The sequence below is a fragment of the Hippocampus zosterae genome, chromosome 5, assembly GCF_025434085.1.
Source record: "Hippocampus zosterae strain Florida chromosome 5, ASM2543408v3, whole genome shotgun sequence".
NCBI lineage: Eukaryota > Metazoa > Chordata > Actinopteri > Syngnathiformes > Syngnathidae > Hippocampus > Hippocampus zosterae.
The window spans coordinates 19,574,128-19,589,194 of NC_067455.1; the positions used below are offsets into that span (position 1 = coordinate 19,574,128).

At 42.8% G+C, this 15,067-nt stretch overlaps 2 protein-coding genes across 33 annotated transcripts in view; one reads left to right on the plus strand and one right to left on the minus strand.

Annotated features, from left to right (window-relative positions):
* The window catches only part of rims2a (regulating synaptic membrane exocytosis 2a), a 155,479-nt gene that overhangs the window by 89,275 nt on the left and 51,137 nt on the right, over window positions 1–15,067 (minus strand). The window contains exon 1 of one of the 29 annotated variants that reach the window (XM_052064614.1): window positions 10,295–11,946. The exons of 26 other annotated variants lie outside the window; for them this stretch is intronic. In XM_052064614.1, coding sequence (XP_051920574.1) covers window positions 10,295–10,416 — 122 coding nt within the window. In that variant the 5' untranslated portion in view covers window positions 10,417–11,946. Of the gene's footprint in view, window positions 1–10,294; window positions 11,947–15,067 lie in introns of those variants that run through there. 2 more of the 29 variants (XM_052064616.1, XM_052064617.1) reach the window with 2 other exon arrangements.
* Window positions 1–15,067, plus strand: part of LOC127600296 (uncharacterized) — a 109,165-nt gene that overhangs the window by 70,673 nt on the left and 23,425 nt on the right. The gene's annotated exons all lie outside the window — the stretch shown is intronic.

Here is a 15,067-nt window from a genome sequence, read left to right on the forward strand (position 1 = left end):
CTCTCTAGCGATACAAGTTGGTAGGTAATGAAAAAGCTGAGGGGTGAGTCAGAGCAGCCTTCAATAATTCTTGCCGACCAAAATAACATCTCTGGGGCTGAACTGTGTGAGTAGGCTGTGCTGGATTCCTCACACCAATCCGTTAGCAAAGATGCAGGAATGCAGGATGAGATGAGCTGCAGGAAATGACCTCCCATTAGTGGGAAGTAGAGACGTGGAAGTCTGATCAAGGTGAGAAGTGCTCCTTTGTTTGTACAATCATTGCTGACAAATGATGATGGGCTTCAGGTTAAACAGCTCTCCATGTCGGGTTGGGGCACAGCTGTCTCATATAACACCTCACCGTGTCAGCTTCCAAAGGGAGAATGAACCCATCATCTGGGATTACCAGCACCAGTCTAATGTTTTAACAGTAAACCTTCTCAGCGTCAAGCTTTACGAGGTGGTAGTTGTAGGACTCCAAAAAGCAGGGAGGCAGGAGGAGCAGGGAGGACTAAACAAAATGTATTTAACAAAAATACAAACAGGAGTACACTGGAAAAAACTCACTGAAATACTCCAACAAAGTCCTGAACAACATCAAACAACAAACAACAAGACACCAAAGTAGAAAAAAAAAAACTGACAGAAACAAAACATGACAGGAGCATACAGACACTCACACGGACAGAACGCAGGGAACTAACTACAAGCAAAGTGACAAGACAATGAGAAACACCTGGACAAGACACAAAGGGTTGAAGGATCTGATCGGTTCAACACAAGGGGCACGAATGACGAGAACAGGTGAAGACAAAAAGGCCACATGGGGACCAAATGTAACCCTACACAAAAACATAACACTTTGTCACTTAACATTCCGAAGACATTATTGACATTTCCACCTAATCTTGGTAATGCTCAGAACATTTGTCTTTCAGGCCAAAAAAAGCTGGGATTGAAAAGTGGAACAATAGCCAATTATTAATGGCCAGTACATCCAAAGGCTGGGGAATGAGACTTTGGGAATCTTTTACAGACATATATTGCCTTTTGAGTTTGACAATTACTGTAGTTCCTTAATGAGACGTTGATAACAAATAGGGGTCAAGACGCTGACTGCATTAATTGACTGAGCATTACATATGTTTGAGGAAAATTGATTTGTGATCAAACTGGCCATACTTAAGCAGGAGAATGGTTTCAAAAGGTGATAGTGGGAATTGGGGTGATATAGTGAAGGTAAGAACATTTGCAGTGACAAAAAGTTAATGCAACAAACCCAGCATTTTTCCTGCATTGAAAATTGTGTGGCTGTCGCCTCAAGCTAATTTTGTACCGCCCCCAGCCAGACCGATCGATATCGCTCAACACAGCATAAAGCTCCAGCTCCGTTGATTGAACGATTGATGTCCCTCTGCGGCAGCTTTCTATTTTGACTGTAAGCAGCGTTGCACCACTGTGGAGGTGCTATATGAAAGGCAGTGCACAGGACAAATCTGAAGCAACTATCGAAGAAGAAACAGATCGAATTGTGTGGGAAAAAAATGTCAAGGCGAGATTTGAAAGAGCGCAAGAGACACGCTCAAGTCAATGAGAGGATCTGTAAAGTCCAAAAAGTGCACAGCTGTGCATCTTTTCAGACTGAAGCGCATAGGAAAATATGCCCTAAAATGGTCTGATTGGTAATGATCCTTATATTCATATAAACGCACGTGAGCAAATATAATGAAGCAAACAACTGAGACAGGATGAGCAAGCAGGAGATTATGCAGAGTCTGGTTGCAATACGTGCTATGTCAATAATGTGAAAAAAAAATTATAAAAAATGACAATTGTCCAACTGAGCTTTTTCCCTTTCCTGAGCCACCTCAAGAGATCAACTATTATCCTAAAACCTAAAGAACTATACTGGGGATATTACATGGTGCTTCTTTAATGCTAACTAGCAGACAGACAGAAATATTGAAGGTAGAAGAAGTGGATGCAGTAGGAGGCGGTTCTTATTCTCTGTTTACTCAGCATCTGCTTGCCAGAGTTGGAGGCTTTTGATCAATCCTTGGCTGAGTTCTCTCCTACGTTGCAGAAGAGGCCCGGAGAGACCGCCAAGTATCGCCCAAATGAACTGAGCTAATTGTACACATTTCGGCAGACAGGGGAACTGCACACGGTGCGGTGTTTGCAAAATATGGAGATAATTAATCTCATTGAGCTTGTGAAATACCATGAGTGCTGCAAAAGAGGATTTGAGAACAAGCTAAGGATGAGATGGATGACGACAGCAATGGGCCGGATAGGCGCAGATGTTCGATTAAGCTTTTTCATGATTCTGTTATCAAACGACTTCTTGAAGTGTATATTTGGTAATTTAATAAATTAGAGCATGAAATGGGTTTGGATTTGCTGCACGGTGACAGGATTACATGAAAAACAGCCCCTTAGCCATTCATGAAACAATACAGAGAGATCATTACAACAATGTCATAATGTAAGAGCCTCTGCCATGGAGGTTAAGACACACCCGACTCAACATGTCAATTGGTTATGACATGCCCGCTTCACCATCACTGGCTGGTTCATTTTGTGCACAATTTAAAAAAAAACGTATACTTTATACGTATACCAATTGTGTTTTTTTTTGTTTTTGTTTTAATAAATGTGTTTTTTACGTCTCGAATTTGTACCAAAAAATATCCCATTTTTATTTTTCATGAATGAAGGGTTCGTTGAATGTGCATATGAATTGGTTGGGTTCGGTACCTCTAACAAGGTTCAGAACCACTGCAATAACTGCAGTGTACGATACACAAGAAACTTTACATTGACCGCCTCCAACATCATGACGACTTGCACAGTTTAATGAGATTCAACATGAGGGCTGGATCAGATATTCTGCCCTTCCAAAGTAATAGGACTTGCTATTGATTGAAACATGGGCACTGTCAGGTACATGCAGCTTCGGAATGTTTGGTTCCTTTCCAATAGCCGTTGCAAACCGGCCGAGCCCAGTTAAGGGACAGGACTGCATCTAAAAAGGGCCGCCATCTTGCATAAAACTCAGCCATACAATCGATGCAATTTTTATGGCAACCTTTGATGGGCGAAGTGAAGGAGAATAGGTCGTATTATAACAATATCTTGTCTGTGTGGTTTACAGTGGTGGAAATTGCAATGCATCCCCAAAGTTGTTTCTGATATTTGTCTACTTAATCAATTGCACGAGACTGACACAACCAATTAAGTGAGCATTGCTATTTTGCTTACGTATAATCAACATGATTTCAGAATGTAACGTTATCCCCTGCTCATTTGTGTCACCAATGCTATCACATCGAAAAAAACCCAGTCATATTCAGTATGTAAAAGTGAAACTGGAATGTTAAAATGTGCCGTAACTTAAGGTTAAGAAGCAATTAGCACTACGGCCCAAGAGGACTTGTGAAATAACTTTTGTAGCTCCCCTTCCACAAACGCCCTACACTGACAGAAGGCAAGAATAGCAAAGTCAGGCAAATTTTGACTCTCTTCAAATTACTAAATAGTTCCTGACATTGACAAATAACATCGCACATTGGAGCATATGGTTGAAGGAAAAGCATCATCCATGCAGTTAATCTTCTCTCTTCTTGCTGTTTAAAAACAAATGACATCAGACATCTGTGTAAGCACAAAAAAGCAGCAATTTAGAAAGCAATAGATCTGCTAGGTCCCGGACTGCAGATGCGTGGCCAACCACATGCACTGACTGTCCCAAACACAAATGGAGGAACACACATTTATGTCACCCTTGTGTCTTCTATTGAGTCAATTTAGAAGCACAGGGACTTTAGGGACCTGGGGCAAAACTGCGATGGAAGACCCCTTTCTGATGAAATTGAAATAGTCTTTTACTGGGTGAACTCCAGAGCTAGTGTCACTCAACCATGAATGATATTTTAAGGTCAAGGGTCACACTCTTACACACATCAATGCATGCGCACGTGCCCATTCAACCTTTGAGGTAATCAGTTCCGCTCCACGGGCATGAAAAGGATCCATATGTCAGTACTATGCGAGTCTGTTGCAATGTATCTATTCAACTGTTGCTACCTTTATATACCTTGTTAATCCTGTTTCACTGCATGGAAAGAGCTCTACATAACGTCTATGTAGCTGGGTGATGCGTGACTTGGGCTGTGAGACTGTGCTGAGGCAACCTGCAACCACAGCAGCCGAAGGCAATTTCACCTAGCTTGTAGGGCAACAGGATTAGCATCCAGCAAAGCAAATCAGGGGTTAGGGGCATCAGCAAGACGCTTATCTTACTATATGGTCCACTCTAGCTACCTACTATGGACATTTTTTTTCTCTCTCACTGTGTCTGATTGTGAGGTATGACTTTATAAAAGCTGAGGAGCTGGAAGGACTTACTTTCACTCATCTACTTTCTTCTGCACTGCTATCATTTTTATTTTAGCTTTCTTCTTGACTTTATTGCTCTCTTTATCCCTTTCTTTTTTTCCCTCTCCAGTGTGCAATCATCAAAAGTCCTCTCTTAGATGCCCAGGAAATAAACCGGGGCCTCCCTTATTCCTGCATACATCTCCCTTGGCGAGGACAAAGCCAATAAAAGGCTGCTTTAATTACAGCAGCTGAGTGCTGCCAACACCCAGGTACAACACCAGTGGGTTGAGAGGTGCAGAGATGAGAAACTGGATGCACAGTCGCATGTAACAGAAAAGGCCTGAGAATAACGGACCCGTTTTCACTGTTGGTGGAGTGACAACTGAATTGAAATCTCTTCGAGACACGCTCAACAAGTTGATCAGAATGGAGGAAGCCTTTCGTATTAAATGTAAACAGAAAAAATTCCTGTTGTTTCTGTTCAACTTTGACAAAATGACGAGGATGAATCTGCACAAACACTCTGTCGGATGCCATTGCTGTGTAGTAATTGCACCTTTTTTTACTGGATGAGCATAAAACACGACTTTGTTTAAAATCAGGTGGTGTTTGCATTTTGGAAGTACCAACATCCAAGAGTACATAGTTATTATGACATATTTTAAGGGATGCTAATAATGAGTATTTTCTTATCCTTCGTACGCTGTCTCTCGAATCATATTCACATACGGACGCACGGTCGTGGGTGCAAAGCGGTATCTAATTGTCACATGCGCGCCCAACGACATCAGCTGCAAGAGGAGATCTTGCTGTTTCGCTGTATGAATGCACTTTACTGAGCGCCAATCTGATTTCCCAGACCACAACAACATTTTCTGCTCCTGCATTGTCAAGCATGTGTGCGCTTTCACTGCCCAGATTTTAAAGATAATGAGGGGCGCGGCTTTGATTGGTCGGGAGTCCACAAAGGGACACATTCACCCTTACGTTCAATTCTGCCTGTGTAAAGTCTAGGAAAATACCAAAAAAAAGAAAACTCCACCAATGCGCAGTCAGACTGCACTTTACGCTGTCCTGAATACATTAAAGAAATGCTGATTGAATGTAAGCGCAGCAGGGATCTGAGCTCTGCAAACTTGGGTCGAGTAGTGGAGGCCAGATTTCAAAGTAAACGTGGGGAAGCTGCATTTTGCTACTGTGCTGCACACAAATGGAATAACCTGCCAAAAGAAATGAAGTCAGCCCCAAGTATAACTGATTTTAAATCCAAACTTGGCTTGTTTTCCAATGCCTTTGATTACGGTCTTCTAAACATCTTTTAATATTGTTTACCTTTTCAGAAACCTACCGGTACTCTTATTCTTTACATTTAAATGTTTTTTCAGCTTTCTGTTAATTTGTTTAAACATTGTCAATATGTTATTTTACAGATGTATGGAAGCTACTTTTGCTTTTCTCTGATTTGCTTCAGATTGGCATTAACTGTTATGTTGGTAAAAGACTGTAGGTGTTGTTTCCTTGCTTGTGTACTTTGGATGAAATTTGCTCTACAAATCAAGCTGCCTTGCCTTGTCTAGACTTGCAAATAGGCCCCCATGAGTTGAACTGAACCAACTCAAACTTTATGGACACGTGGCCTCTCCTTCAATTTTCTCCTCTCACTTCCATGTTTATGTCCCATAAGCTTGCCTCTTCTATAACTGTGTCACCGTGGTTAATGGTGGGGGATACTCCAGCCACATTCTGGTACTTTGTATCTTGCTCTACTTTGTGGCTCTCTTTTTCATTCATTCATTCATTCATTCATTCATTCATTCATTCATTCATTCATTCATTCATTCATCTTCCAAACCGCTTGATCCTCACTAGGGTCGCGGGAGGTGCTGGAGCCTATCCCAGCTGTCTCCGGGCAGTAGGCGGGGGACACCCTGAATCGGTTGCCAGCCAATCACAGGGCACACAGAGACGAACAACCATCCACGCTCACACTTACACCTAGGGACAATTTAGAGCAGTGGTCACCAACATGGTGCCCGCGGGCACCAGGTAGCCCGTGAAGACCACTTGAGTAGCCCGCCAGTGCCTGGACATTGTGATTTGCTAGTAGAAATTATGATTTAAAAATGCAAACATTGGCAGTACTGTGAGACATTTCGAAACACGATCAAAGTCTGACAATTTAAATCATCAAGTATTAAAAATAACACATCCTCATATTATTGAAGGTATTTTGGACAAATATGTTATTTCAGACGTGTATCAATTTGGTAGCCCTTCACACAATCGGTACACATGAAGTTGCTCTCACCCTCAAAAATGTTGGTGACACTTGATTTAGAGTGTTCAATTAGCCCGCAACACATGTTTTTGGAATGCGGGAGGAAACCGGAGCACCCGGAGAAAACCCACGCAGGCCCGGGGAGAACATGCAAACTCCACACAGGGAGGCTGCAGTTGGAATTGAACCCAGTATCTCTGCACTGTGAAGCCGACGTGCTAACCACTGGAATACCGGGCCGCCCACCCTCTTTTTCAATCAACAGCCAAAATAATTTTGTCGTTTTAATTATTTTTCCGTTCATTTGTAACACCTTGGGAAATTGTGCAGAACGGAGGTCTACAACCTGGGGGGACCGAGCCTTCTCTGTCATCGCTCCCACCCTCTGGAACGCACTACCACAACACATCCGCGACTGTACTGACCTCCAATCCTTCAAATCATCTCTTAAAACTCATCTGTTCCGCAATACTTTTAACAGAATTAATAAATGACCACTTCAAGTGGTCAAACAGCCTCTCATGCCTGCAAAACTATTGATGTCGGGAAGTAGGCCTGGGAACAATAGACCAGTTCTCCTTTCTCATCTCCTGAACTGTACATGCTGTCATGCTCTTAAAAGCTCAGAGCGCAGCGCACAGTTGCAAATATGCTTTCACTTCAGAAGGCAATTTGATACTGGGAACTAAAGTCAACAATTGAGAGTAGGATGATGACTCATAAAAGCACACCCAGGATCATCGAGCTAGGTTTGGAGTTAATGAAGAGCAGCACCGCATATTCATGTGAGTGCTGCATTCATTCCATTGCACCTCAAACGAGCAATAGTACAGGCTCAAACAAGCCATTCATTACATAAAATATAAAAGCTACGCGGAAAAGACTCATGTCCTGTATATGTAAAACGGAAAAAGTTGACATTGTGGTCTGTGTGTGTTTTAAATGTAGGGAGCACTCAATTCCAAAACCTTCTAAGAACGGATCCCCACACCCTATTAGGACCCCGGCTGACATGTGCATGCATTATACATGAAAGCAGAATCTAAAAGCATGCAGCCCATTAGCAGGCATGGTATGGGCAAAAAGGCACAAAAAACCTTAACAAAAGATGAAAAGTGACACCTCCAACACAAAGAGCAAAGCTTGAGCTAACAGCAGCCTGTTTAGTCTCTGATAAGACCACTAATATGCAGTAATAATAATAATAATAATAATACATTTTATTTGTGGGCGGCTTTCTAGAAACTCAAGGACACCTTACAACAAGCAGTTAAAATCACGAGTACAATGTTAAAAACAACATCAAATAACATAAGAAAAAATACAACAAAAATAAATAAATAAAATAATGGCTTTATGGTCTGAGTGAATAGGCTTGTCGAAACAGATGTGTTTTGAGGCTGGATTTGAAATGTTTTAGTGAGTCTGAATTACGAAGGTCAGCTGGGAGTGAGTTCCAAAGCTGGGGAGCAGAGCGACTGAAGGCTCTATTTAAGTGATGTTGTGTTGTAATCAGAGTCAAAAGAAATCAAAACTAAGCTGGATCAGCCGCCAAGTGCTGTTTTGCTGTGTTCACTCATGTGATCTACAACGAAACCTACATGGGTGAAAATACCCCTTAGTGTGAAAAAATGTTCACACATGAAAGCCATTCCCACTTTTCTGCTCCCCCTACAACGAAAAGTCCCCTTGTTCCGTTATACGAAATATTTTTCTCTGCTCTTGCTTCACAACGAGATTCACTACAACGAAAACAAGCCTTCCGCAAAAGTCGAATCCAACCTCAGCATGCCACAGCGACCTCTACTGCTTCATTCGGAAACGTCAACAGCAACCACTCCACTGGTTTACACATGCACAATAGTACAGGAAGTATATGTTTCAGACGCAGCACGAACGTTGCACTGCTAAAATGGTGACAAAATGGACCTTTGCATCCCAAGGTAATAAAAATGAAAGATGGAGGAAGCAAAATAAAATACACTATGCAAGAAATTGATGTAAGTGAAAGTAAATGCTGATCGTAAATTTCGCAATTTCTTTCCCTTTTTTTCTATCTACGCTGGCTATATGAAGGGTCAAAAACGGTATGCTCATACTTATGCACTATTGGAATACAAATAAAAACATACTTATACAGTATGTTTTTTGTGTGTGTTCGTGTTTACGTCTGAGATAAAATTTGCTACAGTTAAAAGTCCCCTGTTGTGAAAAATTTCTTGCTGAAAACATGATTTTGGTGTAGAGGAGTTTCACTGTACATAGAAAGGGCACATTTTGTAAAAATGCAGGTAATGATAACAGTTCACTGGAATTGTGTTGTTCATTTTCTGAAACTACAAGTAAGCCTTAAATCAACAGTAAGTGGAAGTGGACTGTGATGGGAATGTGAAGATCTGACGATTGATAAAATCACTTTAATCCGCCAAATGGGATGATTATTGGTGATCTCCATGTTAAACACTTTCAGTTATTGACTGGAGTGATCATGTTCAGCGGTCGATAACCCAGCAACGTTGTGAGGTTCACTGAGTTTAGGATGGGGGGAGGGATCACAGTGTGGTGATGAGGAATAGGCTGAAGGACTCCAGCTCCTTTCACCATCAGCATAATGTGTCTACCGTGGCAGTGAGGTCTGCTCTACAAATGAAACAAGCATTTAGCAGGCTAATCAGAACATACTCCAGTGCGGCGAAGCCAAATCCAACTTCTCTTGACAAACCATACAAGCAGACAGTCTTCGAGCTTGCTAACATTTAACATGTTTAAGTACTAGTAGCGTTTTTTTTCTTTCTCTTTTCTTCTTTCTACATACATTCTTGCTGCTGGAGGCTGTAAATTTCCCCAGTGTGGGACGAATAAAGGATATATCTTATGTCTGTTGGTCTATCAAATCCCACCAAGAGCAGGTTGCAATTTGATTAAAAGCTAGAGTTTAATACAGAGCCAGAATATCCCTCAAGGAAAAACAATTTAAACAGTCCAGGTGTTGGTACGATTTTTTTCCTGATACTCTGCAGAGGGTCTCTTTCTAATTTCCGATAACTACATCCATGTGGTTCCAACTAATAGTGAAGTCCTTTTTTTAATTTGGTGGACTTGTGCAGGACACTTGTCCGCTTACATGTTGGAACCACAATGCCATGCATTTGAGTGAGTGTGAGTCTGTAGTCTATTGTTTCCTGGGTGAAGTTAAACTACCGGTCTTCAACTCCCTCATGTTCTTCTCTCCGGCAGCACACCACAGCGGCTGAGAAGCGCGCACACGCTGCAGCAGTGGTGCGCTGGAGCATGCACGCACACGCAGACACAAGCGCAATACGTCGCAACGAGCAACTCACGAACTGCACGGTTATTGTTTGAAGCCCGTGATTGTGATACAATAACAGACGCACACATGCACGTACAGTATAGTTACAATCACGGCACGCACGTGCGCGCCCACACATGTAGCGCACTCGAGCAGCATAGCCGATGTTAGGTGGCAGGAAAGATCTGCAGCAGAAAGCTCACTTCTGTGCCGGCGGCTGCTACTACACGAGTAAGGCTGCTAATCGATAAACGCAACAATGCTCCCACCTCCAATACTGGCACAGTCACGGGGATGCCCTTCCTCATAAATTAGGAGCACGTCTTCGCTAAGGAAGCACTCACCCTATGTTGCTCAGCGCCTGTTCCAACAGCTCAGTCTGTAAGATGTTCTGAGGGGCCGAGAAAGCACCATTGAAATGGGATAGAACCGAGCTACAGAACTGACGCAATGTCTCAAACTGCATTTTCACCCTCCTGCTTTCCTTCTTTTGTGTTCGACAGCGGATCTCCTCTTTGCAAGGTGTTTTTTTTCTTTTCAGCCACAATACACCCCGAAGCCTTCGTCTCCCCCTTTACACATTCTCCTCGGTTTGTGTTGACTCGTATCGCCGTGGGCGCATTAAACGCGACGACGTCGATCAAGTTCCATATTTCCCCAGCAGCTGCTCGACAAACGTGTCCTTAGGTGAGTCGCATTCCGGGTGGGATCCTTTGGTCATAATTCTTCGGACTTGCGGTAAGAGCGCGTTGAAGGTACCCAAAAGGCGTTGTTTCTTCTCCCGATCGTGACACGGACGTCGCGCGGGGCTGCAAAAGGCGAGTAGTCGCCCGCAGGAAGGTTAAGGTGGGGAAACATCCTACACGGCGACCGGGATCTGCATCTCCCCCAACCATGCATCAGCTGTCTCACATCCAAGTCATATTTTTTGTCGAGGAACGGCGTCTCGCTAACACACGCGCCCTGCTGCACTGGGATGCAGCCCACTCTTTGTCATCGCTCTCATCCTGCGCGCTCTGGCATAAGCGCACAGCAGCAGATATAAGGCAAAGCATCACTGAGGCGACGCTGTCGTCAGGTGTTTTCCGCGACTGGGGTCACACCATCCGCTCATCATTCCGATGCAGTGGCGTCCTACAGCGACGCCTCTCAAATGGGAAGTTTGTGTGTTCACGACATCCGCGGTGGGTGGAGGGGCGGGGGCTGCTATGGAGACGAGGGATTCCGTCCCATGAGTGTAAAGTGTAATTAATCAATCGCCCCATCATCATATGACATCTTTCAGGCCATTAAGATGACATATCAAATCTGTATTCCCTTTTGAAATGAATTGGAAATGCAGTCATCCGTTTTTGCCCCCTAAAACGACACTATTATTTTACGTGTTACACCAAAATAAAATAGCACTGCATTGTGAATGAATGTAAAGAAATAAACTAGGTTGTAAAACGTGTAATTGCCGTGTGGTCGACATGTTGTTTTTATGTTCCATCTTATGTACAGACAGCACTTGGTAACAGCTGCGGTTGTTGTTAAAATGTTCTATAAATACAGTTGACTTGAGTCTCCACAACTGTGAGTCTGAACTGCCGCCTCGTGAGCATGTCAGGTTAGTCAAAATGTGACCGTCTTGTCATGTGTCTCGGTCTATTGCTGCTGCTTGCTTTGAAGTGTTCTCATTTTGCAGTTGCACGTTTGACCGTTTGCACCGTTCAATATTCGTCTGAGGGTGCATTTTGACTGTGAGTCTCCTTTTTTTCCCACTTCACTTGATTTAAAGCATCCCGCTAGCTTTTCGTCTTGATTTATGTGCAGGTGACCCCCAAAAAATTAATGGCTGTTCAGTCGCGGGTCTGTTGTCATAACCGAGCCACAGCTAAATGGATGATAGAACAATAAAGATTCCTACTTCCGCCTTGTTTCGCCTTTGTGTTTGTTCATTCAGGAACCCAGTTTTGTTTTTATATAGATATTTTTTTTTTAAATAGCGCCACCAGGATATTAAGGGCGCATTTGGATAGTCATTCTGTCGCCCGTACAATTTGCGCCAGTTTTTACACCAAGAGCACGTACCCCCGTCTGTGAAAATAGAGTATATACTGTATATGGTGATAGGATTTATATTCATGCTTAGATGGCATTATAAGTGCGTCACTACCAGATACATTTATCTGTGGACTCAGTTTGGGTTTAATGATGACTATCCGCGTGGTTATCACTCATGGACACAGGATCAAGCGTGTAAAGACATCTCAAAGTGGCCACTTCACTGCAGTTGACATCATGCGGAAGTGGATATCTTCTTGCAGTGACTCGTAAATGGACTTTGTGTGCGTGCATGACGCGCATGGACTCCAGCGAGCCAGTTTATGCTTCCGTTATGTAGACCGTGGGCCTGCCCTGCGCCAAATTTAAAGGAAATGAGAAAAGCAATTTGAATCTGTTTATTGCCACAATGGCACAGAGGCCCATTCCTAACTGTGTGCATGTCTACAGAAATACTAAAAGAAAGAAAACTCCACCCATGTGCACTGTTTGACCGAACTTTGCGCTACACTTGTGCTAGGTACCGAAATAGGGTCCATTGTGTTGGTTATGTAATACACACATTTGTGGCCTAAATTTAAAGCTAAATTCATCAGTTCATGCTTTTCTCATGAAGAACATTCCTCCTTTTTGTAAGGTGTAACAAATCCTAAAGGAGAGTATTGTAAAACAAACACCTGCCTCGAATTCATTTCTTTGCTGGTGTACGCTTTTAGGGACCCAAAACAGTTATTTTATTTGTTCTATATTTCTTAAAATAACTGGCTGATTAATCGGTTAAAAGTGTATTTGTATAATTAAATAATGAAGTCGGCTTTGAAAAAACAAAACAAAAAAAATCATTATTCATTGGGTCCTAGATTTTACTTTATAGAAAAGCATTTTAGTGATTACAATCCCATTAGTCCATCCATTTTCCGAACAAAGAGAAATTCAATTTACCGCTTTTGAGTTGCAGACCACACACATGAAACCAAATCACACAACTGCAGGCATCTAAGGAGAAATGTCAGGGTGAAAGGGGCACGTAAACAGTGCTGCACCGCTTGAGCTGAGACCAGGAAGCAGACGAGCATCTTTCCAACAATTGATTTACATTTTTACACTTTTTCCACAGCGGAACTTAAAAATTCTGTTCAATTGTTCCTTAATCTTCCTGAATCAACACTATTCCAAGAATTTCCAAAAATCTTGTAATGTGAAACCATGACATACTTCTTGCATTGTAATAAGAACAGAGAGTGGCTAACTGAGAGGTGTAGAAGTCTGAACTGCTTGTGAACAGACATCCATTAGATGGAAATAGGAATCATCTTCACCAGTTGTACTCCAGCACATGCATTTGCATCATACTTTGCCAAAAACTAGACATTTGTACAGAAGCTTCATCGTGTTATGGAAGCACAGAGATTTGAAAACACAAATGAATGAATGAATGAATGAATGAATACATACATACATACTGGGAGATTCTTCCACCACCATGGCCTTAGGTTTAACTAATACCAGACTATAAACATGGATGGTGAGCAAAAGCGTGCAACGCTTTTTTTGTAGAGGTGTCTACAAGTGTTTCAAATGCTCATAGCTTCGAGAGAAGAAAGAGGAAGGAGCCACCAGGTGGATATGTACTGCCTTACATGGTAACAATATCATGACATGGAACTACATTTTAGAGTCCATGCAAGTACAGCATGTCAATGGTCCCCGAAAAGGAATTCAGTGCACATGAAATAAGAAAAAACGTTTTCTGAACAATAGAATTAAGTTGAATACCTAAAGCACTGTAAAACCTAAACTGGCCAACAAGATCAAACGAAAACGAGTCAACCTGTGAGCTTTGACCCTCCATCCACCAGCAGTTCATCAGCACTGTTTTCTTACATATTTTGTGTGGTATGTGAGAGTGGGTTGGGTGGATGGGTGTCGAAGAATTGCAGAGAGACACAGTCTATGTATCTGTTTCTCCTTTATAGGCTTTATGTGGACAAGCAGTTTGATGTGTGGCTTGCAAGGAGGCACAGTTTCAGTCACTGCTCTGCACCAACAGTGCACACATGAAGCATTCTTCTTCATGTCATGTCTGCTCACAGTGAAGAAGCAACCAATACTTCCACCGACCTAGTGCAATGCCTCAACGCGAACCGTAAGAAACGTTGGGAAGACATGGTCCAAAGCATAGACTTCACTCACTCCAGCAGAGTAGCTTGGAAGACCTTCAATCGCCTCACAGGACGCAGCTCTCAACCCAAATGCTGCCCTGTCACTGCCAACTGGATTGCACATCAGCTATTAGCTAATGGAAAGTATAAAGAGGCTGACAAAGTCCATGACCTCCGAGTGAAACAAGAATGCACCAGATTATGGAATACTCCAAGCATTGATGATTTCCTTTCAGCTCCCTTTTCCACCAAAGAGCTAACCTCTGTCATCAAACAGATCAAGACTGTCAAGCCCAGGGCCCTGATAATATTCCATCTGAGTTCTTGAAATATTGTGGCCTAAAATGCATGAACTGGCTATGCAAATACCTCTCAGCCTGTATGAAGCACCTGTCTATACCGAAGATCTGGCGGAAAGCTGCTGTGGTTTCCTTGCTGAAACCACATAAACCTCCCAATGACCCAAGGAGCTACCGCCCTATCTCACTGCTATGTGTTCCGTATAAGATCGTGGAGCGACTTCTCCTGACCAGACTTGACTCAGTGGTTGACCCCCAAGCTGCCTAAAGAACAAGCTGGCTTCCGACATGGACATGGACATGGACACTCTACCACCCAGCAAATAATCAAGCTGACCAGTACTTCCGAGAAGGGAAACAAGGCTGGAGTTATCTTGGTTGACCTAACTGGGGCATATGACACTGTATGGCATCAAGACCCGATACTGAAGCTTCTCCAGATGATTCTGGACAAGCAAATGGTTCGCTTCCTGAGCAATATTCTGGCAAACCGAAGCTTTGTGCTCAAGACCAGCGACGGACAACGCAGCCAACCCCACTGCTTGAGAAATGGAGTACAACAGGGATCATGCCTCTCGCCTATGCTCATGTATATCAGCGATATGCCCAA